A 26,602-nucleotide genomic window follows, 5' to 3' on the forward strand; every position below is an offset into this window, starting at 1 on the left:
GAGTTAGTTTTAAACGCATTTTTCGGGCTGCTTATTTTTTTCGTTGTGATTCTATTATTTCTACCTTTTGTCCTCGGAGCCCTCGTTATTTAAGAGTTTTCGGCTTTTAACTTGGAAAAACTTTCGCAAATTTTAGAAAAAGTTGATTTTTCGCAAAAATAAATTTTCGCGAATTTCAGATTAAATTTCTTACCGGGCACAAATTTTCACGAAAAGGGGCAAAAATCGCAAAAATTTCTGCCCTTATAAGTCCTGATGACACCGGGTCGGACAGCTTCGTTTCGCACGGAGTGATGAATAAGAAGTTGACTAATCGAGAAAAAATACAAGGCGGGGAAAAGAATGATCATTCATGTTTACAAGCCATCGTTGATGTTTGTTGCCTGATCATTTTAGTCAAAAACATGTTGTTAAACAGATTAATTAGAGCTTTTCTTGGATTTTTCCTGCTGAAATGTAAGTAATAAATCATCATTCATTTTGTTTATTTCGAAATTTGAGGAAAATGAGTGGCATATTTAGCTAGATTAATCAGCATATCTTAAAGATAGGAAATTTGGAATATTAAGCGATTATTAGAACATAATTTAATGTAATTTAAAGATTTCAAATTTTATAAGAGTTTTACCGTAATATTTAACTGCAGTGAAACATTTTCAATGTGGTAGATTTGTACAGTCATTTCTTCATAAAACATCAATATAGCTATATATAATAGAAAGGGTGTTGTTTGAGCATGTAGACGGGACCCCCTAGGTTTGCAAGCGAAAATATGAAGCGAGTCTCCAGATGCCTTGAGACATAGCAGAACGAGCAAGTATAACTACCTTTTCTTAAAGGGAGTGACTGTTTAAGGTTTTAAAAATCGGGAATTTTTTTTACATAATTAGTTACGAAAGGTTTTTTTCTGACTATATATATCCATATTTGTTCTGTTATAACACACTTGTCACGATTTTATAGCCAAAATACTATTATCTTTCACCAAAAATATTCAGCCTCGACAATTCCTCTTTAAAATAAAATTCATGAATAATTAATTAGTTCTGCCGAATATAGTTTAAGTCTAAGCGTTAATAACAACAAAGATGGCATGCTACACCGCACAAGCTTTAACTTTCAATTTTGTTTTACTTTAAAATTTTCAGACTCTCTTTTTATTCGGAATATTTTTCTTTTACCAGCGTTCAATGCAGCAGGGGATGCTAACAAAGAATTTTTTAAAAACAAAACAAAAGGCTATTGTTAAAAAAAATATGATTGAACAAAAAAACTCTGCACGCCGTTTTAGCATGGTTAACCCAAGGTTCATTTAAAAACAGAAGCTGATAAAAAATAATGAGATTGTAAAATGTTAAAGCTCGTAGAAGCTGATTTTTTTCTTGTATACGATACATTTTTAAATAGAAATATCTGCGGACTCGGCATTTTTGATGTTAAGTGTGGCGCTGTAGATTAGTGGATATAGCTCTCGTACTCTGTGCGGGAGACCGGGGTTCGATTCCTCTTGACGGCGATTCAACATGGGCAAGTGAATGTTACCATAGCCCCGGGTTAACCCAAGCCATGTGAGGGAAATTGGGAAGATGGCACACTGTGTGGGCCGTTGGATGTTGCCGGGAGTTGTCTAGTAGAGCGCGGGCTCTAATTGGGTCTGCGTAGCTCAAAATGAGCATTAAATACTCTCCATCTACGCCATGGCCCCTCCTGGAAATAATAGACAGGGTATATCCCTCGATATTTGTGAGGCTAGCCATGTAAAATATGCACATCCATCTATCTATCTAAGTTAAAATCATATTATTATGTATTAAGGACTATATTTTTAGGAAATAGTAAAAAAAGAATGATATAAATAAACTAATAATAAAATATATAAAAATAATAAAACTGAGTAAATAATTCACCTATTTGGACAGCTAAAAATGGGTTACTGCCACCTTAATTTTAATATTTGGTTACCATCAAGAATAAGTCTTTATGCTCTATAAATGAGAGTGACGAATGTATATGTAACTCTCCCATCTACAACTCAAAGATTACCTTTATCTTTAATATAGCTATATACATATACTCATGCTTACCTGGTTGTTGTAGGTGCAAGATAGTTATAAATCCTGCCTAGGATTTAAAAATATGGTGCCGATAGGGCGACTTTTCGAATTAAATTGGCGGATATCCTCTGAAATCGCCCACATGCCCAAAGCATTCTCGAAATGCAATTTCTTGTACCGTGCCATGCAGCAAAGACTTTACCAAGAAAGGGCTTTACCATGACTTTTATCCAGTTAAGAAAATCCTTAATTTGAAAATGGGCTTTGCTATAGCAACTGTAGAAAAAATAACTTCTAAAAGAAAAAGGTCCGTCTACTAGCTTTTTTTTAATGATTGTTTTTTTTTTTTCGATCTTGATCAGGTTTTTTTTCTCAAAGCGCGGAACTCGCCCAAAAACGCCCGCATTTTAACAGCGTATGTGGCTTATCAGCAACTTTGTGATTTGAAGCTAGATCTCTCACTTACATGAGTGTCATAGCCATTAGGCCAACAGGGCATGAATATACAGTACGGTCCAGATGTACGCGTACGCTCAACTTGCAAAAATAATTGCTTTCATTTAAAAACACTATAGGATAGTGAGTTCCTTTCAAATCACGCAAAAATAGTTTCATCATGTTAGAAACAAAAGCATAGCAAGAAACATTGTTTATTAACAATACTCTTGCAAGAAAAACTTAACGCAAAGGCCATTAAATTTTTATTTTTTAACAACGAAACTTATTTAAGTATTGCGCTTTTGATCTTGATATATTTTAAAAACACAAGTCCTTTTAAAAAACAACAAATCCAATGGTCTAAACATTTAAAAAAAAACTAATGCTGATACTTTTGAAAACATTTAGTATATAATATTTCTTTATATATATTTTTTATATATTTTTTAACATGCAAAACTTTGAAAAGTTCTTCTTATAAAAATCAATGCAAACGGAAAAAACCTATGTTCTGGACGATAAGATTTCGAAAACAAATTAAATTTCAATATATACTGAAGAAAAAAATCTAACTTTTGACGTTCTTGATAAATCAAAACAATCATTGTGAGAACATTTTTTTCTCTTATGAGATTTAAAAAGGATGCGCTAGCCTTTTGTATAAAAAAGAAATGTAGATACAGTCTTTTTCAGGAGAAGCGTAAGATCGCACGCGCACGCCTTGGCACACGTCTAAATCATTTCAGGCGTGTGATTAATCTGAAAAATAAATATTGAGTTTTCAAAATCAGCCTATGGTCGGACACTTTTACGTCTCAGAAATTATTGAATAGTCCTGGTCCTTTTAACCCATGTGCAAGCCTATTCATAGCCAACCTGACGATCCTAGCTAATTCACCAACTCCTGACTTAGTTAAAAGAACTACGTAGACATAAATCTCTTTTGCCTGGCCCCTTCGTCGTTGGTAACCAGGTCTTACACAAGAAATCCAGCCATGCGGTTCTTAACTAATGCGGATGTGAATGCCGATGGAGCACAGATGAAGCAAGTCTGCTAAACTGCATTTACAGGCGAAATAGACATCTTATCATGGATTGTAGATAATTTCTTCATTTAACAAAACAATTGGAAACTATAGCAGGTCAGAATTTAATAGATTTTTTCTTTATGCCAGTAAAAACGAAACCCACGTGCAGTGTAATTTTTTTTGAAGTTTTAAGCCACGTGGATAAAGATTTTTTTTAATTTGAAAACAAAGCATATTTTTGCCTATTTGCCTGTGATGATCTGAGAAATAAACAATAAATATAAAATGACAGTATAGTGTCATTTCGGACATATAGAAAAGGAAGTTGGGGTTCACGATTTAAAACGTCCCCCACTTTTCTACTGCGAAATGAATGCGCAACAAATAACCTCAGAGCCCGTATTGTATGCGTAACATTCTTTGCACGTGTTTTTTCATCGCACTCGTTATTTGATTTACACGTGCGAATCATCGCACACCTACTCAAATATTCCTGAAAAAGACTAGATAATTGTGTTTTAAGTATCACGCTACATTTTATTATTAAAAACATTATCTTGTTTTTTCTAGCACGCAACAGCTTATGTACTTGCAAACATTACCAAATATTTCCAGCCTTTATTTTAACTGTTTATAGCTTAGCAAAGCAATTTCTGTAGCAAAAATTTGAGTTGTGGTACGCACTCTAAATAACAGATAAAATTGACAAAGGTAAGATTATATACGACATTGATATACTGCTCAAGTTGTCAATTTTGAAACCTATCCCTCTAATTGGGTTATTGGCCTACACAACCATTTACGGAATAATCCAGCCGTAATTTGCAATAGTTTCCAAGATCTGGCATTTGTGAGGCTCTATCTATAAAGTTGGATCTTGAAGACCCATTTTTAGATCTTGCTTCCATAATCATTGCTTTTGAAATTTGGTTAAAATCTGTCAATAAACTTTCCCATACATTTTTCAGGTTGACCACTCCTCCTTAAATTCCTTAAATAACCTTGGAAAAAAGAAAATCTCCTTAAAAGTACTTATTTTTTCTGATTGTAACTTCTTTGGAAATGTGTTAATGGATTGTCCATCAACAGTAAAATAAGACATATTTCTCTGTTACCTGAAATCCTATATTTTCTATCTTTCAGGGCATAATTTATATGTATATTTGTATAATATGTATATAATTTTCTCGTCATAGAACATAGTATGTAAAACAATAAAGATATAGAACTAAAATTATTTTTCTCCTTAATTATCCTTATTTTTTTATTTTTTTATTCTCGTCCACAGCAAAATATCCTTAAAAATGTCAATTTGTCTCCTTAATTCTCCTTAATATCCTTACTTTTGTTCTCATTTTATTAGTGGTCACCCTGTTTTTTGACTTTATAAATCTTGTTTAAAAATTTTTCCGCTGAAATAAAAAAATGTGTCTAAAGTTTTGCGCCAAAATTTCCACTTTTAGCACATGTTTACTTGATAACATATGTTTATGTGTGCAAATATGCACATAAGAAAAGATAATTGCTTATAAGTTGTGAAGAATATTAAAAGAGAACCTTCATGAATGAACAGAATAATAAGATCCATTATGCATAAAGGAATTATGTTATAAATAATGAAAGTAAAAGTTCATAAAAGAGAAGTAGGGTGCACCTTTATGCATGAGGATTTAATGCTGTTGGAAACATCTACAATGGAGTGCAACAAAAACGTACATGTCACTGTGAGTGTGTCTTACTATTCACATGAATTATGATGTGGTAATTACTATCTTTGCCTTGGGCAACCATTTGGTGTGATTATCTGATTATGATTCAAAATTTTGATAACTGACTATTCGCCAAATTAAATACTTGTCAAATTTAACATAATTTGCCGTTCGCCACATTAAATCCCCGGTTTTTTTAAGTAAGAAAAGATAAATGTTTTAATCCCAAAAAAAAAAACTTTTCTTTATTGACGATGATGAAGAATAGAATTTTTAACTCTATAACAAAGCTTGTGTTTATATATACGTTTATTCTTATTTTTTATAAAACATTTCAAAACATAAAATTTCATTTCTTTGTATCATTCGCCAAATTAAATCCCCGCCAAATATTCCATTTTTGTGATTCGCCAAATTAAATACTCACCAAATTTTATCCACTTAAGGTATTTGGCAACACAAGTATATGTATTGCCCTTCATTGTTTAACTTTATTGCCTGGCATCCCAATCCATTTCCCAAATGTACAAATTGCATTCCAATGTGATGGATGTTGTATATAGAAAGGAATGCAAACACAACCATCTAATATATCAATCTTATTCCCATTTTCTAACATTAGACAGAAAGATCGACTCACACTTTTATAGTCTCTGGCATGATTAGGCTTGAATTCATAAACTTGTGCACTGGAAGCGAATGCTTTACCACAAAGCCACCAATTTCTTCTGAACATTCCAGAACTTGTCCAGATTATTCTCAAAATGCAAAACATTATCATCTAAGTCACTTGAAACGAAGTTTCTATCTTTTACAATAAAGTTAAGGCTTTTCTGTAACTGTTAATTTAAACTATGTATCACTGCATGTTTTTCAATCTCTACTCTTTCTTCTGGCTTCCACACTCTGTATTTCTTTCATTTTTTACTTTCATTTCAAACAATCTGTTTAGTAATTTCATCTCTTTCTGCATTTTTAATGATGTCGGTTCCATTCAATGTTTCGACAATTTCTTCAGTATCTTTAGTTGCTGGTTTGAAATAATTTAACAGCAACATGTTGAAGTACACACAATATTTGAAAGAGAGAAAAAAAGAAAGAATTTTTTCTTGTTTTAACACTATCACGTTGAATCTCCTAAATATTGGCTTGTCTTTTTGTATTAAGAATGGAGGAGAGCTATTCTAGTTGGATGTACTAATTAAATTCTATTTTTAATTAGAACAATTTCTAAAGGTTCAAAATATCTATTTGTTGACAAAAAATGAAGCATTATCAAGTAAGGCATCAACTTTGTTGTAAGATGAAAACTTCTTTTAGGTGTGTCTTAGCGAGTAGAGGATGGCATGTTTATGAAAAAAACATTTGGTTGAATCCGAAAAAAAAAAGAGAAAATCCTTATGCAGAAAAAAGCAATTATGCATGATCTGTATTCTGTGCCATAGAGAATAAAATTAAAGAAAAATTAATTGTCAATGTTGTTGGACATGTTTCAAAAGAATATCTAGGGCTGTGACCTTTTTCTTACAACATGGTGGAAAGTTGATCACTAAAGTATCCAATACGAAATACCGTTGTTCGCCTATAGTGAAAAGAGGCTTGGAAATTCCTTTGGTATCGTATTTATCATAGTTAAAAAGAAACGGATATATTCAGGTTGAATGAAGTTCAATTATTGACAGTAACTACGGCAGTCGATTTCTGTCTGACAGTTACAACAGAAATGATTTTAAAACAATGGATGACATGTGTGATGAAGATTTGGAGGATGAAGAAGAGGATGCAGATTTTGTGGTTGACAATACAGTTCTTGGAGATTTCCATTATTAGCCTGGAAGATTCTGAAATTTGAAGTAAGCCTTGAAAACGCAGAACAATAGGGTAAACAAATCATTAAGTATCTTAGTAGACCTATTTCCATATCCATATGGTTCTGCGAAATATGCATGTGAAAATGCAGAATAACATGAAAACGAGATTAGTTATGAGCAAATTTCGGGATACTGGTTGTTTACATGCAAGTTTAAAGAATGTAATCAACAAAATGTTGACTTTTATAGCTTTTAACTTACAGTTTCACGTGATCATAGTTACCACAGTTATAAAGAGGGTATTGGTAGTGGTAGTATGACAAAAAAGTTAAAATATTGCAGATTTTAAGGGCGTATCTTTTGGTATATGTTAGCTAGCTAAACCTCTGTAAAACCTAGCGACATATGTATATGTTAGCTAGCTAAACCTCTGTAAAACCTAGCGACTTTTTTAAAATGATCTGAATACATTTTATTTTACTGTTTTCAAGTAAATTTAGAACTACAGCTCAATATAAAGGTTAACTAACTCTCAGTGGTACTTCTTATTACACTGATCATTTAAAAAAATTAAAATTAGCTTGCTGGTAGCCAATGTCCAGCAGCTAAAAGCTACAACCCTGGAAAAACATATTGTGAATAACATTTTGACTCTCCATTCCCAAAAAATCAATATTGAATATGCTTGACTGATGCTAACAGAAGTACTCCAGAAACCTGGAGTACTAAAGAAAAGTAACATTGACTTTGAGGGAAAGGGGAGGGGGCAGTAAAAGAGATTTCAACATCAAGAATATAATGGAAAGGCTGGATTTTCTTATAGCATTTTCACAAGTAGTGAGGGCTGCTATGTTCTGATATAAAGCTTCGTGTGCACATGTGTGTTAAAAGTGATTTTTTGATTTAAAGTTGTTCCTTAGGTCCCAAATTACCAAAAAAATATGGGTGGCAAAATTTTTTGTCCCATCGGACCAAATTAGATGACGTCATCACTTTTACAGTCAGCAAAAAAAAAATAATTTCACATTTATATGTCATATTATATATCGTTGGAAAGAGGAGATCGAGTGGATCAAAAAAAATGTAAGAACCATGTCTTCAAAATGTAACGTTCGAAAGATATTACTATTCAAACTTTGTAAAAATTACAGACAGGTAATTTACTGACCCAGCACAAAAATGACTATAACCTGCTCAATAGCGAAGTTTTTTTGTTGAATTTTAGTATGGTATTGGGTCACCCTAATGTCTTTCTGTTTGATCAAAATTTATTTTTCAAATCACTTCAAGGGATAATTTACAGATCAGTAATTTACAGACCAAAGCACGTGTTTAGTTGTTTACTTTCTTTCTGGCAATTTCACAAAGTTAAAAAAATTGCTGAAAATAATGACAAAAAACAACTTCAGCAATGCTTGTACAATGTTTCATTCACTCATCATCACTAGAACTATATTCATCTGACTCGGATTCATCGCTTGCGCCACCACTGTTTTGACACGTCGTACATTTACACATGTCAGTGCACAAAAAAACATTTTTACGGCATTTACATCGGTTGGATATGCAACTTGTTTTGCAATTACAAGAACTTAACTCGATGAGTGCCAACGGTGAAGGAAGTTCATCAGTCATTATGGGGGATAAGTTACCGACTTCATCTGTATCCCAACCATAATTGACTGCATTCGGAAGTTGTTGAATGAGGATATGCAAGCTTCGTAAAACCATTGAAATGAAGTGACACCTGAATATTTTGTACTTCAATGCAGCTAATGTTGGTGGCAACATATCAGCATCACACTGGAATTTGGAGAATAAATGCCAACGCAATTGAGATAGTGATACCACGTCTGCAGGACATTTATTCCCCTTATACATTGAAACCACGAAACGTTCTAAGCTTTCCAGTGTTTCCAGATTAGGAAGTTCGACAGTACTTCCAAGTGTCGATAATGCCAGAACCAACTCATTATCTGCCTGTAAAAAAATCTTCAGCCAAGCAGACTTCGATTTCTTGTTGAAACGCCCAATTTGGTCACACCCTGTGACATATGAAAACCAAGAATAGCTTTCGCGTGTACTGCACCAAGGGCTTCAAAGCAATTAAGAATATCAATATCACGTAGAGTAGAACCTCGCCCTGTTCTAAAAATGGTATTTATTGGTAACATCTCATAGTAGTAAATTAGCAGTAGAAACACGTCAGTATCCGGAGAGGAAACAATACAACTGGTGAAAGGAGATTGTTGTGCAACATCCATAGCATTATATATAAGTGCTGTGTCAGCTTCTTCGTGGTCGTGTATTCTGCAATCAACAAATTTGATTCCATTTTAGTATCATAAGTCACTATATACCGAATATGCAATGATGAAAGAGCCTCCATCACTTTCTTTGCCGGGTAGATGGTTAAAGCTTGCTTTGTATCAATGTGGGAAAGAAATTGCTTGAGACTAATGGATGAAATATTGGTGTTGTCTGATACTTTGTATCGAACTTCATTACCAGATGTACGATGCTTTCTTGTCCGTGCTTTCAAGGAGTTTTCTATATAGCGATCAAATACCAATCGTATTTCATCACATCCTCTTGAAATTTGTAGTACACGTTCTGTGAAAGCTGATGCGAAATCCTAAAAAATTAACAGAGTATTTCACAAGTGCGTCAGAAAATTACGTAAGATAGTGATAAATTGAATACATACCTTGCATGTTTTAACTGCCGGTGTTTTTGGAGTTTGATTCACAACAGCCATTCCATCTATAATGATTACTTTGTTTGTTTCGATTTCTCCAGATAAACCATTGGTCGTTTGTCCTTTGCTGGCTAATTTCTCTATACCGTGAATCAATTTCGATTTGTCAAAACAAGCCAATGGAATTCCATCAGCACTGAACAAGGCCTTTGGTACAACAGAAAACTCAAAGTTGCCAATACAGTGCTCCAAATCCAACTCAGGACGTTTCCGTGCAGTGATTAAAAATCTTGATAGTAGCGTTTTTTCCTCTTTGAGTTGTATAACTTTATCCCCTACTCTCTTTTTGATAGATTTTCCAAGATCTTTGAAAGTTACTATTTTCACTTTTTTTAACGGTACCCATATCGATTTTTTTTTTTTTTATCCTCTCCGTGACAAGTTCTTCATAACATTTTGAGCCAATATCAGCATGTTGAAGTATTTGTGAATTGTGAAGGACAGCTTTTGAAACAACATTAAATACACAATCGGATTGTCGGAAGTTGACATCGAAGTCATCCATGGTACAAAGCAATTTATTGACGTTAGAAGCTATCTTGCTACATGTTGAGCCACTCAATTGGTAGTGTTGCTTTCTTTGATCAACATTGACATTTTATATATCACAAAACTCTTTCGATAATGATGCAAGTATAGGAGAAACAAGGCAAAATCTGTTCAATGTAGATGGTTGTTGTAACAGTCCTTTAATGCCTCCAGTGACCTTCATTACCTTATTCTCCTGCTCCATTGCGTGATCGGACCCAATGGCAGTGAATGGTATATTGGTTTTGGCAATTGCGAAATTCTCTTTCAAGTAGGACCAGGTCTTCATGTCTGTTTCTTCTAAATTCTTCATGTCTGCCAGATACAAAGGTGTTATCGGGCGTAATTAATTTGATTGTGGACGAAAAAATATTTCACTAAACCACTCAAAGAGACAAGATGTAATTCCCAAAGTCCTTGTCGCATAGCACGAACGAAAAGCAGAAGTGATTCATACATTTTCATGAAATTTCGCAAAAACAGAGATTGATGATCCATAGCCTTGTCTAATTGAGAAAACTTTTCAAAAATCCCAATTCTCTCACAAAGTTCAATCAACTGTTTGTGTTGCTCCTTACATTCAACTTTGTCAGAACATTTTATGTTTAAGAATTCTTCCCTTGCAACTCGAACATCACACATAAAATTACACATTTCGTCAGCATCCAATCCGTCACGCAAATACACTCTGAATAGCGCAAGGTACATTACCATATATGCTTCCATACATCTCTTCATATGCTTCCCATTTATTATCTGCTTTAAAGTTGTTTCGCCGTATATGCCTACCTCAACAAATAATTTGTCAATTCCACTTCCATCAATGTATTTTCCAATCGTTTTTAAAGTTGCAAAAACAATGTGCAATTCACCCAAACGGAATACAAAATTCTCACTGATGTGCTTTTTTTTTCGAAGCTGCATACACTTACTATACAACTGGAGATCAAGTGTTACAATCGTTTTGTTTTCTCCTGTGACTTTGACATTGATCCCTTGCACAATTTGTAGCGCTGTGTAAAGATTTGACCAATCTGTGGGAGTGCCAGGATAGAGAGGAAGACCCTGGCAGGTTGATATTTCAACTTTGTCTGTAACCAGTGAATTATGAGCAGCCCAAGCTGGCAAGCTTCCAATTCTTTCGTCATCCACTGTCTGATAGAATGACCATGCTAGATCTTCTTTGATATAGTGCTTAGCTTCGAGATCATTGCCTAATATTTTTGCCTAATATTTCGAACTTTGGGAACTTTTCATCAGGAAGAATTGGTTTCTCACATGACAATGTTTGGTTGAATTGATTATGGATGAATTTCATTTTTGTATCACTATGGCGTGGAATTTCAAGATGTTCGATGCTCTTTATACCCTTTTGAAAAAGTATTTGACCAGTTCCATGAAATTCATTTTTACCATCTGGATTGTCATTTTTGAAATCAGTATTATCAACTGCAAAGTGAATTGGCACTCCTTTTTTGATATTTGGGGGAACATATATCCCGTCATTTTCTTTCATTTTCTCTGAAACTGCATTAGCTAATTCTGTTTCAATTTTCACGATTTTATCGTAGCTAACAGTTAAGATCAGATAAACAATCTAACACCTTTTTACTCCTAGTCTCTTTATAGATATGAAGACCTAATCCGACCGTGAAGGGTGTTTTCCAATTATTTCTGAATCCTCCATCACTGGTTCCTATTTTTGGCTTGTGGTTGCTTTGCCTATTTGTTTTCAAACAATTATTAATGACTTGACATATGTTACTAACACAGTTGTCGATCGAAGATGCTCTTCTGTTTGAAGTGTCAATGCTTTTTCTTGGACCAATTATCAACCATCTGATGAGTGACTGCAACAACTTTGGTACAACAAATCCGTCATAACTGCCATTAAATTGCCATGGTTGTTGTTTGAGAAGTTGTTCACGCACTAGTTTTGCGCACTCGAATATTGTAGCGACATCATCTACGGGGTTTTGAAAGTTCAACTCGATTGCTTTTGATTGCGTCTGGGTTGTACTGGGTTATTATACTGATACTAATACATACAAAATGTCTAAGTGAAATTCGCTACCTGCTTTTCAAAACTAAAGTAAACAACTAAACACGTGCTTTGGTCTGTAAATTACTGGTCTGTAAATTATCCCTTGAAGTGATTTGAACAATACATTTTGATCAAACAGAAAGACATTAGGGTGACCCAATACCCAAAATTCAACAAAAAAACTTCGCTATTGAGCAGGTTATAGTCATTTTTGTGCTGGGTCAGTAAATTACCGGTCCGTAATTTGTACAAAGTTTGAATAGTAATATCTTTCGAACGTTACGTTTTGAAGACATGGTTCTTACATTTTTTTTGATCCACTCGATCTCCTCTTTCCAACGATGTATAATATGACATATAAATGTGAAATTATTTTTTTGCTGACTGTAAAAGTGATGACGTCATCTAATTTGGTCCGATGGGACAAAAAATTTTGCCACCCATATTTTTTTGGTAATTTGGGACCTAAGGAACAACTTTAAATCAAAAAATCACTTTTAACACACATGTGCACACGAAATTACATAGTGGCCCTCACTAAAGTATTTTTTCCAGGATTGTTGCTTATAGCTTAGCTGCATGAGTAACCAGCAAATCATTTTTCAACATTTGTTGCGTAAAATGGTATTTAAAATGAATATTTTCAAACTATTGGCTGTTGTGATTATGAAACTGTCACACTACTCTCTCTCTCTCGTACTGACTGTCAATAATCGTACATTTGTATCAAGCATTGTGATGGTTAACTTTAATACTTACATTTTTGTAAGTAATATGAATTGATAGAGCATAGAGCTTATCAAAAATCTTCATGTTTAGAAAAAAGAAAATCTTTTTTTAAATGGCACCCTATTTTTTTAGGTTTTTATCCAAAACAAAGAAAATGAAATAATATACTTTTCTTATAAGAATCTCTGGATTTCAGCTGTAAACCTGCTTGATTTTTGTCAAATTGTTTATTTACAGAAAATAAACTGGATGAAATTTTTCCAGTGTCAATTTGTAGAAATATAAAACCAAAAATTTCGCATTGTTTTCACTTTTAAAGTTACAGTTCAACAAGACAAGCATTTTGTGGACAAAATTTTACTGAAAATTTATTTTCTAGGCAGTTACCTCAGTAACCATTTTGTGTTTTTTTCCAAAAATTTTTAAATTGTTTTGTGAAGTGATTCTCTCAAGGAAAAATTTGTTTTTAAGAATTTCCTTTTGTTAACCTTAACCTTATTTTTGGAATTTTAAATAAATTTTTTAACAAATACAATTTACGATAGAGGCTCAAAATGTGACACAAATAAGCAAGAACATTCAAAGGAAATTTAAAGTCCAACATTCCCCCCCAAGTCAAATTAGTATCTAAATTCTGAAATCACAAATGTGTAAAATGTGAGTTACTTCCACAACTACCCTCCCTTGGAAAAAAGTAAACGAGGTAAGGCACTCACACAGTGTGACCACTAAAAAATGAGAACAAAAGTAATGATATTAAGAAGAATGAAGGAGACAAATTGAAATTTTTTAAGGATATTTTGCTGCGAACGAGAATAAAAAAAATAAATAAGGATAATTAAGGAGAAAAATAAATTTAGCTCTCATCTTTAATGTTACTATGTTCTATGATAAGAAAATTATGCCCTAAAAGATAGCAAATATAGGATTTCAGGTATGTCTTATTTTACTGGTGATGAACAATCCATGAACACATTTCCAAAAAAGTTACGATCAGAAAAAATAAGAAACTAGTCGTTCACCCGTCGCAGCTAAGCTACCATTTTGCGTGACAGACAGACGGACGAACAGAAAGACGTATACGGGCATTATAATATAGATAAGGATAAATTAAGGAGAATAGCTAAAATTTCAATTTTTTCAAGTATATTTAAGTACTTTTAAGGAGATTTTCTTTTTCTAAGGTTATTTAAGGAAATTAAGGAGGAGTGGTAACCCTGCCACAAGGTCAACTCAACTACTATTTTAAAACCACAGTTTTTAGTAAGCCTGGGTAATGTTATTTTCACAGATGTTGTTTAAAAAATAAGGTAAACTCAATAACTGGAGACAGGATATATACCAATAACAACACTAATTTTGGTATACAGCTTGAAATTTCACTTTTGTTTGAAAAAAGTCAGCCACTCATATCATATTCAAAGCTAGCTAATACCTAGCTCATTTAACACCAAAATAATAAACAAAAGCATTGGGCCGTTCCCAATGATACATGCTATTACCCCATATTATCACCAAATGTTAATATTGTAACTAAACCTATAATATACATCTTAAAAATAAAAATAAAAATTTTACCATATATATGGATTACAAAATTGGGTATAGTATCCATTTCTATTCCTAAATAAGTAAGCACCTATGATGGCCCTACAATTTTTCTGGGGCCAATGGCATCCCTATATCTGAAAAAACTTGTTTAATTAGCATGATTATCTCTCGGCAAGCTGCTTCCGATTGTTTGCCTGTGATAAAGTCATCAAGGTAACGAAGAAGATGCCAAATAGTGGCTTAATAGTGGAGAATCCAGTCTATAAAGTCTGCAAAGTTGATAAAAGTAAACGGTGATGACCTACTGCCAAAAGGGAGCACAACATCAAAATAATATCTCCCCTTTCATCTGTTTAATGTCTAGTTTTGCTAAAAAGCAATTCTGCTTTAGAGTGCATACCATGTCAATGGCATCATCAAATATAGTTACAGAAATTCAATCATTAACTAAGAATCCAGATGGAGACGAGTTACTACCCAAATAGTACCATTATTTTTAAGTGCTGCACCCAATTGAGAGCAATGCAATTTGAAAGGAGGGCGTGGTTATAGCACCCTACTGTATTTAAAATAGCCTTGTCCACTTTGTCTTAATTCTCAAAAGAGGATTGTTGATGCTGACACAAGTTTACCTTGGTGCCTGAGTTTAAAGCCATGGTAAAACCAGAAAGTTTACCTTGGTGCTATCTGAGTTTAAAGCCATAGGTAAAACTAGAAGGGAAAAAATCAACTAAAGCCTGGTTGGGGGTGTAAAGTCAATAACGGGGTGTGCATTGAAGACTTCACAGAGAAAAAGCTATTTGGTATTGGGTTAGGAGGGCCTGAATCGGCAACAGGTTTCTGGGTAACCTTTGACACATGCCTTGTATTTGTGTGAAAGGGGCACTTGTTAGTGCATAATAACCCTTATTATACTGCCCACAACTTGGCCAAAAGCCAGAGAAAAACTTCAACCATTGGTATTCTAAACCCACACCACCTATACCATAGGAAAGTTTCCTAGCACAATTTGTTGCAAAGTGTTTCCTCTGGCCACAAGAAAAGTAAAAGTAAACATGGTTCTTGATAAATTTAAAACTTGTCTTATAAAGCAAGGCAAAACAGAGGCCTGATACTTAGCAGATAGGGGAGGCAACATTTATATCAGGTACTAACCAATATGGCCACCAGGTGAAGTTACTTGGTTAAGGATACGGTAGCCCCTTTCAGGGTCATTTTTTTTTAAAAAAAAATTTTTAATTTTGATCCCTTGGCATAATTTCCTGATATTTTTTAAAAAAGAATCAAACATATTTATTGTTAAGAGTGATAAAATGAAGAAAAATCTTCTTTATCTTTTAATCTTTTAGTGTTTTCAATAGTGTGCTCAAAGTTTAAAATTCCTTAAATATATTTAATCTGTATAATAATCAAAGAGAGTTATGCAGAACGAATAAAAAATTGCAACCCTACATTATAACATAGGAAACATTTACACTTTAATAATCTATACAAATATATTATTATTTATCATCTATACCTTTTTAATTTATTTCTTTATTTTTTTCGTTTTTATCCTGTTATGTTGTTATCTGTTGTCTGTTTAACAATAACTAGACCCAAAGTTCTGCAAAAATACTTTGCCTTTAATTTTAAATAAAATATTCATGAATTATTAATTATTCATAAGTTTAAGTGGGTGTAACCATGATTCTTGCAGGTAAAAGCAAATGTCTTTGATTTGCTTTTTCTCGGAATAAAATTTTCAGTCGTAACGGTATATATTTTTGTCAAACACCCCTCCATCTTGTCGAAATTGTACGAAAACAAGTTTGTTGCGACAATTATATCTTTGGCTACCAAACTTTGCTTTTTTAACGCAGAAAGTGAGAAAATATCGAGTTATTGATCTATCATTCTTAAAAATAGATAAATCTGTCATAGAACAGCTTTGTGACACAAAAATGCTATATTTTTGGAACCACGTGTTGTTTTGAGTAAAAAAGGCAATGTTTTTTAGAGCTGATAAGAGCTTCCTATTGATATTTTTTTCAACGAACAAAAATTTTACTGAGGGGAGTGTTCGCCAAAGTGAACTGGAAGAGTGAATTTTTGTATATAATTTTTTTTCTACTTTTTGGATTTTTTATGAAAATATTTGATCATCATTCTAGAGATAATTTATTCGGCTTTCAGAATATATATATATATATATATTTGCTAGGGTTAATATAGCGAGCAGAGGGGATATTTTAAATATACTGAGTATGTGTTCCAGGGGGTTACCGTATCCTTAAAGTTGCCTCAACTTCCTAATTTATCTGAAGCTGGTAAGTACAAGGCAGCGAGAGGGTTACTGCAGTCACCACAATTAAAATGAGCTGTAATATTAAACCCAAACGATTATTTTTCGTTATTTAAAATTGTATTCTTCTTTTTATTTGTAGGTGCAAGTGGAACTTATTTATTTCGATTATTTGAAATCTTTGAACTTTTTCCAAATGATTTAACTGAAAAAAACGTTGTGAAAGCACTTGGCCCAAATAACACGGTTGGTGTGCAGTTTAATGGCAACACAGATACTCTTAAGTATAAAGGAGATATATTTGCATATATGGCTCACATGGTAACCACGTCAAAAGACTTTACCTTTACAACAACATTTAAGAAAACACAAAAAACACAAAATGAGAAGCAGGATTTGGTATTTGTGTCTATGGTATCAGAAGATTATAAACTGACATATTTTAACATCGGCTTACATTTTGCCCGTCAGCAAGTAGGAGTTGAAGATCAAAATAAATAGTAAGTCAATTGACTTTTTTTATCCCTTCATAGTAGCAATCTTTAATAATCTTTACAGCGAGGATTACAAAGACGTAATTTTGTCTGCAAGCATTTCAACGCAATAACAATATGGCATTTCTTATAGCCTTTTATTTATTTTTATTTTTTCGTTCTTATATTTACCAAACAAACATTGCCACCGTTTAGGCAAGATTAGGGAATTTATTTTTTTTCTAGGTTTGCTTTGTTTTTTTTCCTCATCTAAGGTGCAATGATTCAACAAATTGTTTTAATAAATCCTTTTTTACGCGTTTAGTGTCCACAAGACAACATTTTATATCAGCCAATATGATAAGCGATATAGACAAACACAAAGAACAACCCTTGAATTGAAAAGTGATGCCATACCTGCTAATAAATGGATAAAGATTCAAGTTCGATTTCTGGGTAGCAAATTTTATGTCCGTCTGAACTGTGAAGAGGTTGGAAATGGTGATCTGTACACTGGTCAAACTGGAGTATTTCCATACAAAGGATATCTTCTGCTAGCTCATGATTATACCAAAACCGTATTTGGTATTGAGCCAGACAATTATTTCATTGTATGTCACTATTTGTTAGTTGTGATAGTTAGGTCATAAATAATCATTAATTCCTTCGTTAACTTCCTTCCTACTCCTAGTGTGGAATGTAGGTTGTTTTGCTAACCAAGTCTGAGCATGTATATCATTTTCAGGGTGCTATGGTCAATCCACAATTTATTAATGGAAATACTGCATTTGAATTCTTCAGTCCATGTGAAGCAGACTTTACTGTTCAGGGTATGCTTTCATTTTATAACAAAATTTTGTAACAACAGCACCTATAATTTGAAAAGTAAAATGGTCAAGAAAGCCGGGCGACTAAGGAAATGAGAAATCTTCCACAGGAAAGAATAATTATGCAAAATGAAAAAATTACAAAATAGCTAAAGTACTGAACCATTTCAGAGGAATTCTCTTAGTTTTTCTACCATATCAACGATGTACATAAAATTTAATAGAATTCTTACTGTATTTTGTGCTTTATTGCCTTTAGAAATTCCGTCTGAACCACTTCCTTCAGAGTATAAGCCTGACAAGTTTGATAAATTTTTAGAGATGACCTCTGTATGTATCCTTTTTTTCAATACATTTATAATCTTGCGAGAGAGAGTGCATTGTTTTATGAATAAGGTGTTACTTCCCTTCCCTTGGACAGTCTATATTGTTTCGGTGTTTCTCTTTATTTAGAATACTGCTACCGTTCAAATTCAATGTTTTGATTCACGTGTAGCGAATGGAACTATCTACTCTGGCGCAACAAAGAGGGACAAAGATGATGTATGCTACACCCACACCTGTGAAGTAAGTTTAAAATGATTTTTTAGTTAGGGCTCTGAATCCATGTTGTTTTAGAATTTTGCAATGGCATGTCTGCACATTTTTTGTATGTGTTTAATGTTAAAGGAACAATTTTAAGAAAGACTCGGGTGTGAAGTTAAAATTTGAAAGAAAAACTTGAAAATTTATGGATGAAATAACTGAAGTGATGAAAAAACTTGTGGCCGAAGGAGAAACTTTACTCTACTTTTATTAGTGTAATTAACAGTTAAGAAACCTTCTTTAACTCTGGAAATAATATTTTAAAAATTATCCGTTTTTCAGATCTTTCTGGAAATAGCCAAAAAGCATCACTTGACCAGTGCTCTGCAGCCAGTAGACTGAAAATGTTTACTTTGGTGGGGGTGTAGGCTGAGTAACCAACGTTGAAAATGCGCTAACTGCATTTTCCACAATGGTCACATTATCGAACATTCCACTCAAATACCCAAAAAAGTCCGAAATATGGTGGAATTGAGGCATTTTGACGTCAGCAAAAAGTAGCACTCTTTTGAACTTTCGCCCTTAACCATATATCCTAAGATTCTAAGGGACTGATGCTGTTCTATCCTGAAAAAAAAAAACAGGCAGAATTTTCAGATTCCTTCTCTGTTCAAATACTGCATGGCCATCGGGTTGAATTTTATCCCAAGTTGAATATTTCAGCCTGCCTGAATGCTATCAGGATAGGATTTCTAGCTCAAATCAAAGACAGCTGAGGCGGCAAGAAAGGAAACGAGGTTTCCTTGGGATAAAGAAGAAAAAATAGCCAATTTGATCAGATGTTTAGCTAATTATGAGTCGAATTTGGAATTTGTCAACAAAGATTTTAATGCAGACAAGAAACCACAGTACGAAATGGTGAAATAGCCGTGCCTTCCATCAGTGAACAAACTTTGTTTGGACCTATCAATGCGGCAGAAGAATCCAAACAGAAGAAAAAAGACCTTATTTTTATAAAAAGAGGTATGCCAGGATCCAAAAAAAAATTAAGAGATCCAGAGGTCTCCTTCCAGCGATCCACTTTCATTTGGTAGCTGCACGAATGACGTTAATATAGCATAAAGCTATGATTATTTTTAAGCTTCCAGTTTTTATGAGCTTATTGTGCCACCATACCCCTCGTGTCCCGTGTACATCTTTTCATGTTCCAAGCGTTACCAATGAATGCAATGAAAGCTTTTCTTTTTAAGTGGCGATATTGTAAAGCAAAGTAAGAGGCGTCGTAGTGAGCGAACTAATGATTGTGTCCCAAAACTCATTGACAAAATGAGGAGACATATGGGACGACAGTTGAGTTCCTCACAACGTGACCAGATCCTATTACGATAAGCTAAAGAGGACTCTCAATTTAAATGGGACAGCGTAAGCAATAAGACAATCCAATGAATTGACACGATCTGTGGAAATAATGAATCAGGATCAAAGTACAAGTTTTCCTAAGGACACAGTTGCACTCTATCTAAAAACCTTTGTAACGTGTCTCACATTTCAGGCGCCTGTAAGTTAGTCTTTCACAAGGTAGATACACATACCGCTACGATGCTGTTCTACGTGTGTTTGTGACAGCCCTTCAAAACTTCTTATCTAATTATGAGCCAACAAAACCATCTAGGTATCACAAAATATCTTCCAGCTGGTAAACGTCTTCCAACTAAAAAGCGTTTAAATTCAAGGAATATTTCATTCCACATTGATAGTACCACTTTATCTTGAAATAGCTCAACTTCGTCCCCACATACTTTTAATTTTTAGCACGACCAAAACTAATTCTCCTAGAATTAACTTGACCATGTGAAGTTATTTTACCACGTTATTTTGATCAGCGTTTCAACCTCTACACGTTACAGGCAACGAATAAACTAAATTTCGCCAATTTTTTTTGGATTTGCAACGCTGACGTCAGCAAAACGTCTTAAACAACCAACTTTTTCAATGTCCTATTGCCTAAGTGGATTTTTCCACGGGTCTTTATCGATATGAAAATATATGATCCTATACATTTTCTTGATCAGCGTTTCGAGATCTATAAGATAAAAGGAACGGGTATACAGATTTCGAAAGAAAATTTTTGAGGTTTTGACAAGCCATTGCTGACGTCAGCAAAATTTTTAAACCTTTATATCTCACAAACCGCTCATCCAAACCACATGATCATATACATTTCCTTGATCAGCGCCTTAAGCTCTACACAATAAAGGCAATGTGAAAACAAACTTTTGATTTTTTTTTGAGGATGGGTTGCTGACGTCATCAAAATTCAAATAACGCTTCTTTTTTATTTTTATCCTTTCCACGGGCTTTATCGACTAGTTTATTAAATAACAGACCGGAAACATTCAACAACAAATCAAACTCGTAACATGGAGGCTTCATCTTTATTTACGAATCTTTAATTTCTTTAACTTTCTTATGCAAAAGTTTGTTTAGTAAGGTCAATTGTAAAATAATAAAAGTATGCTCGTCACATGTTCCGTTATTATTATTTTGTGTATTGATGCGTGGCCATCACAATAGACCTATTTCAATATCCATTTCCATTCCGCAAAATAAACAGCCGGAATAGACATACTAACATGAAAACGAGGTTAGTTTAGAGACAATTTTAATTTTCCAGCGAAGTGATGTACATATAGTTTGTTTACGTTTATTATTTCTCAAATTAACTTGTCAAATGGGCAAATTATGAACTTTTGGTAAAAAAATAGAACATGGCACTTATTTTATACACATCGGGCTTATTAAAATTACTGTTTTATATTTTTTTCCAGTGTTTAGCTAGCTAGCTATTGTTTTTCTTATGACTATGGTTTGGATTTTATATTTTTTGAAACATCTATAATTAACATTATGACTTGGCAATCCCTTTCCTCCAAGGCTATCCTAAGCATGTAGGGTTGGTGGTATTAGACTGAATATTGGACTTCATCATGTTATATATTCAACAAAATGTAATAAGATGCAATGCAATCACCCAACATAGTACTCATTAGTATCCTTGAGCCTTGATTATTTAAAAATTATGGCCTGTAATAATGTTACGGTTGCAGCTACAGATAATTGTTGTTGTTTTTTAAATTCACAAAATGTTCTGTCAATAGGTAGTATTTCTATAAGTATTGCCAGTAATATTATATTTATAAGTTTTGCCAGATTGTTATTTCACGTCAAGTATAAATATGGGTATTGTAATTTATTTGTACGTAAAAGCAATTTGATTCGTTCAAAAGCTAAGAAAATTGTAGATGAACAAACCGCTCACGATTTGTTTCAAGTCACATCTTGTGTCAATGCAATAATGTTTAGCCAAGTAAGCTGGGCAGCACTCCCTTAGATATGTTTAGTACTTGATCGAATTACCACAATAACTTATAACCTATAAGTTGTATGGCCTAATAAAGTTAAGACATTTTTAAATAAAATAAACAGCTCAAGTTCAAGAAATGACAAACCTACAATACTAATATGAATCTGAACAGACAAACAAAAACAATAAACAATTTGTGATTACTGAGTACACTGGGTTGAGCCAAAATATGTTTATTATAAATGTATATTAAATGGAAAGGTTAAAGTATATTAGCAGGGGAGTGTGACAATAATAACGATACATAGCTGGGCAGCACATCATCCCTGAGTACATGCTAGCTATAACTTTCAACCTATAAAATCTGGCTATGAAAATCTGGGTAACTTTTTTAGGGAAATAATTATAACCTATATAATTATAATATATATAAATTATAATTATATAAGTTATATGAAGTTTTAGTAAACTAGGTAAACATTTTATAACTTACAGTATAAAAAATAAACTTTTTGTAGGAGTAAGAAACAAGACGTTTGTTGGCTAGCTAGCTATAGCTAGCTAACATAAAAGTTGCCATAAATACACACTTAATATCAATAAATATTCATAATTTTTGTCACACTACCACTACTAATACCCTCAATATACTTTTATCCACTACGATCCTTTCAATATGGCAGTTGAAAATTATAAAACCAACATTTGTTGATAACTAAGGTCAGGACAGCTAGTAAACAACTTGGCGTCCTGAACTTTATCTAAACTAACCTCGTTTTCATGCAATGTTTTGATTTTTTGCCACCACGGCTAATCATGATAAGGCGATATTGAAATAGGTCTATAAAGAGAGAAATATATGCCATTTTTTTTAAATTTAGCCACCTGTTTGGCAAATAATTCAGCAGGCACTCACAAAGATGTAAATAAAACTGATGTTTTTACCAGACTTATTTATATTTTGGGTCTAGTGCGTTTCGTTCTGCAACGTTTATTAAGTGCGGAAAACATCAAATTATATCTCTACGAATCTGAACTCTACAAATATTTTAAATATCAAAACATTCTAAGTCTTTGTTTCAGAAATATATTTTGTTATGATGGCTGTAAACATGCAGATGAATTTATTATGGACCAGCAGATCAAGCCAGTTGCTCTCGCCTTTAATAATTTATATTGATCTTATGATTTCTTGATTATTATGTTACAATTATATATTTACAATTATTTATTTTTATAGTACAATTAAAAAAGTAAGAAAAAAAGGAAATAATAATTAGCACAGTTGATGTAGGGGTAAAAAACTATTAAATTTTAAATAAAATATCACCACGCACGTAATAGGACATCGCGATTTAGCAAACATAAACGGACTCCATTCCTCCATCTTAACATGAAGATAACGGAGAATATCGAATACAAAAACTGAGATACACAAGCCTACGAATACCAACCATCAATCGTCCGTCCAAGGTGTTGGCAGGCAAATGCTATGGCTGACCAATAGCGGACGAGTACTTCGCCACAATTAAGTTTCGTAAACAGAGTCAATCCGGAAGGTGTCTCAAACAAGAACCAAAATGAGTAGACAAAATTACACGCCGACAAACGAGAAAACAGGGGTCCATATTTGTTATTTATGCTACACCGCCGTATGCGGCCCTAATGTCTTAATAATTTAATTTTGCCCCCGGTCTAGCATGTACGTGCCGTATCTCACGGAAACAAGTTGTTTATCAACTGAAAACAGAAAATCGAAGCGAAGTTATATCTTTTGTACTCATTTCCTTAAAATTAAACCTTAAAATAATGTTCCAATGTTTACTCATCAGGAGGTTAGCAAAGTTATATATTTTCCATTTTTGTGTTATGGGACCAAGGTTGCTTACTTTTTAAAAAATCTATTGCATTCGAATATGATTATAATTCGAATCTAAAATGTAAAAAAACAAACTGTTGCTGTCAAGCGAGGTTAGTGTTGTTAGAAAAACGTACGATGATATAACGTCACAAAGAGAACTGATTGGAAATATATTAAACAATTGTATACGTTTCCAATTGTTCTTTTTGGGACGAAACGAAGTTTTGTAATCGAAGTAAAAAACTGATTCGACTTTCATCCATAGAACGCTAGCTAATATAAACACATCCAAGTTGTTTTTAGAATGGTAAGGTGTCAAGTACATACATTTGCTCAAAATGTGAAGATGATGACAAAAAGAAGTACGAGCATGGAGACATCTGGTTCAACGTATGTAAAAATAATACGTGCAATGGCGCTGATTCGAAATTTGTAAGTGAAGAAAAATCTTTACCTAGACTTGTTTTAATGGTATTTCTGCGTAAAAAGAAATTTAAAAAATTTCATTTCTTCTATACTGTGACTTAATAACTTCGTAAAGCTTGTATTTTTTCCTCGAATTGTTGATCGATTTAATCTTTAATCATAAGCACATAACCTATAACTAGTTCCCCTCTCCTTACTAATACTAACTACTAATGTCCCCACATTTTGCAGATATATTTTCTTATGTCCTGTGTCACACGCAAAGGCGCAGATTTAGAATGTTGAGTTAAAATAAATGCAACCCCGGCATTTTTTTTTTTTTTTTTTTTTTATATACATATATATTCTAGGGTCTCATTACAACTACAACAATAAAATGCAAAGAACCACTTTCGTGCAAATTTGGTATAATGCGCAAAGACAACAAGACGTGTTGTGACAAATGCTTATGTAAGCATCTGCATTTTTTCTTTATCTTGACATTTCTTGACAGTGACCAAACTGTCAGTGGCATGCTTAAACAGGAAAAGGTTTTAAAGCTAGTCAAGAATAATATTCCTTTTTATTTTTTCTTTAGCGGAAAGCTGTCGAGCGGACAAAGAATACTACATAGGCTGTGATAGAAAATGCACGGACGGAAGTTCCTTTGTCTGTCCTAGCAAAAAGGAAGGTTGTTGGTGCCCTGAGGGAAGCGCGTTAGATGATGATGGGAAATGTATACCAGTGTCAAAATGCACTTGTAAAGTTGGTGACAAGACTTACTTGGTAAGTAGTTTATTTGTCAGAGACTTCTGCGGGAAGAGAAGTATTTAAAAGTTGCGATTGACAGAACAAAGGAATTACTCGGGAATTGATCGTCGTGCTTGGTTAAAATTTCATGGCATTAAGACCATATTTATCTTTACTTAACTTTTTAAAAAATTGAAGTTTAAGGAGTTACATTTCGTAGTATTGACCCTATGCACAACCCAAACATGAAGATAAGAATCACAAACGATTGAGAGCTAAGCCTTATCTTTCTGGTATTGACGCGAATTGCTTCATAATGTATACTGCGGAAAAAGAAGTTAGCGCATTTTTATAGCCTACGCATCTTCCAAAGTTTGCCAATTTATGCGGGAATCTATTTTCGTGATTTTATTAAAACCCTTTTTACCAAAATTTCTGACATTAAAGTACATTAATGTTTCCAGAACAAACCTTATTTTGAAGCATTAATGTGTGAAACATTTTTGTTTTAGCCTGGCCAAAGTGTCATTCGTAGCATATGTGAAACATGCTCATGCTATGCTGGTTCTCTGTTATGTTACGCCGTATGTTTTGTTTAACGCTTACCGGTGGAATTCTGGTTTCTTTTGGTGAAAGGTAGAAGATATTTGAAAAAGGGTTTATAACACTAAAGTAGATAATTTGTCAGACTTTTTTATTATAATTTATTTTTAAATGTTTTTGTTATATTTTGTGTCTGGTGTCTGGTTATTTTATACTTTGTCATCTTCCTTTGTATAAAAGGGTTACCGTAAATGACGAAGGCGCTTATTTAAAAAATTTATGTTAAGGAGGGGAGGGGGAGGGCGCTTATTCGGTAAGGGCGCTTATTTAAGCTGGGGCGCTTATTAACTGTACTAAAATAAAAATTATTTCTTTCTTCTCACTTCTAGCGGCACTAAAATTAATCTATCTCAATGTTTTCGTCTTCGTCTTCCTGTTCCGACTCGAAGGAAAGACTCGTTAAAACACCATTGTTAAGATGAAACTTTACTTTTGTTTAGTAAAATACATTTAAACAAAACCTATTGTCGTTTTTTATGCCTTGTTCCAAATAAGCACCCCCTTCTGATATTCATGTGATAAAATAAGCGCCAACTCTGGCTATAGATGGGCGGTTATTCAAGCAGGAGCGCTTATTAAAAAAATGACTCTTAGACGGGCGCTTATTCCGGCAGGGGCGCTTGTTTCGTCATTTACGGTAATCATTTTCACCAACGAACTCGTTTTAGCCTTGGACACTAAAATCAAAAAATCACCGTGTTTGCGTAATCCCTATAAATTATTATAAATTAACCAGTTGATTAACATAAAAATTTTATAATTATTTCTAAATGTATTTTTTTGTTAAGATCATTATTTTTAGTGGAAAATATATGTTAGAAAATATCTTAGTGTGAAAAGTACAATTTTTAATTTCAAAC

The 26,602-nt window shown here is 33.4% G+C and overlaps 1 protein-coding gene across 1 annotated transcript; it reads left to right on the forward strand.

The window, feature by feature from the left end:
• The first annotated feature begins 278 nt into the window (after nt 1–278).
• Nucleotides 279–26,581, forward strand: LOC130654386 (uncharacterized). Its single transcript, XM_057456950.1, has 10 exons — nt 279–456; nt 17,077–17,434; nt 17,733–18,018; nt 18,153–18,237; nt 18,494–18,564; nt 18,688–18,801; nt 24,288–24,416; nt 24,761–24,860; nt 24,988–25,175; nt 25,652–26,581. The coding sequence occupies exons 1-10, from the start codon at nt 294–296 to the stop codon at nt 25,736–25,738; spliced, it is 1,581 nt and encodes a 526-aa protein (XP_057312933.1). The 5' UTR covers nt 279–293; the 3' UTR covers nt 25,739–26,581.
• Nucleotides 26,582–26,602: the final 21 nt, after the last annotated feature.

The sequence above is a fragment of the Hydractinia symbiolongicarpus genome, chromosome 8 (genome assembly GCF_029227915.1).
Source record: "Hydractinia symbiolongicarpus strain clone_291-10 chromosome 8, HSymV2.1, whole genome shotgun sequence".
Taxonomy (NCBI): domain Eukaryota; kingdom Metazoa; phylum Cnidaria; class Hydrozoa; order Anthoathecata; family Hydractiniidae; genus Hydractinia; species Hydractinia symbiolongicarpus.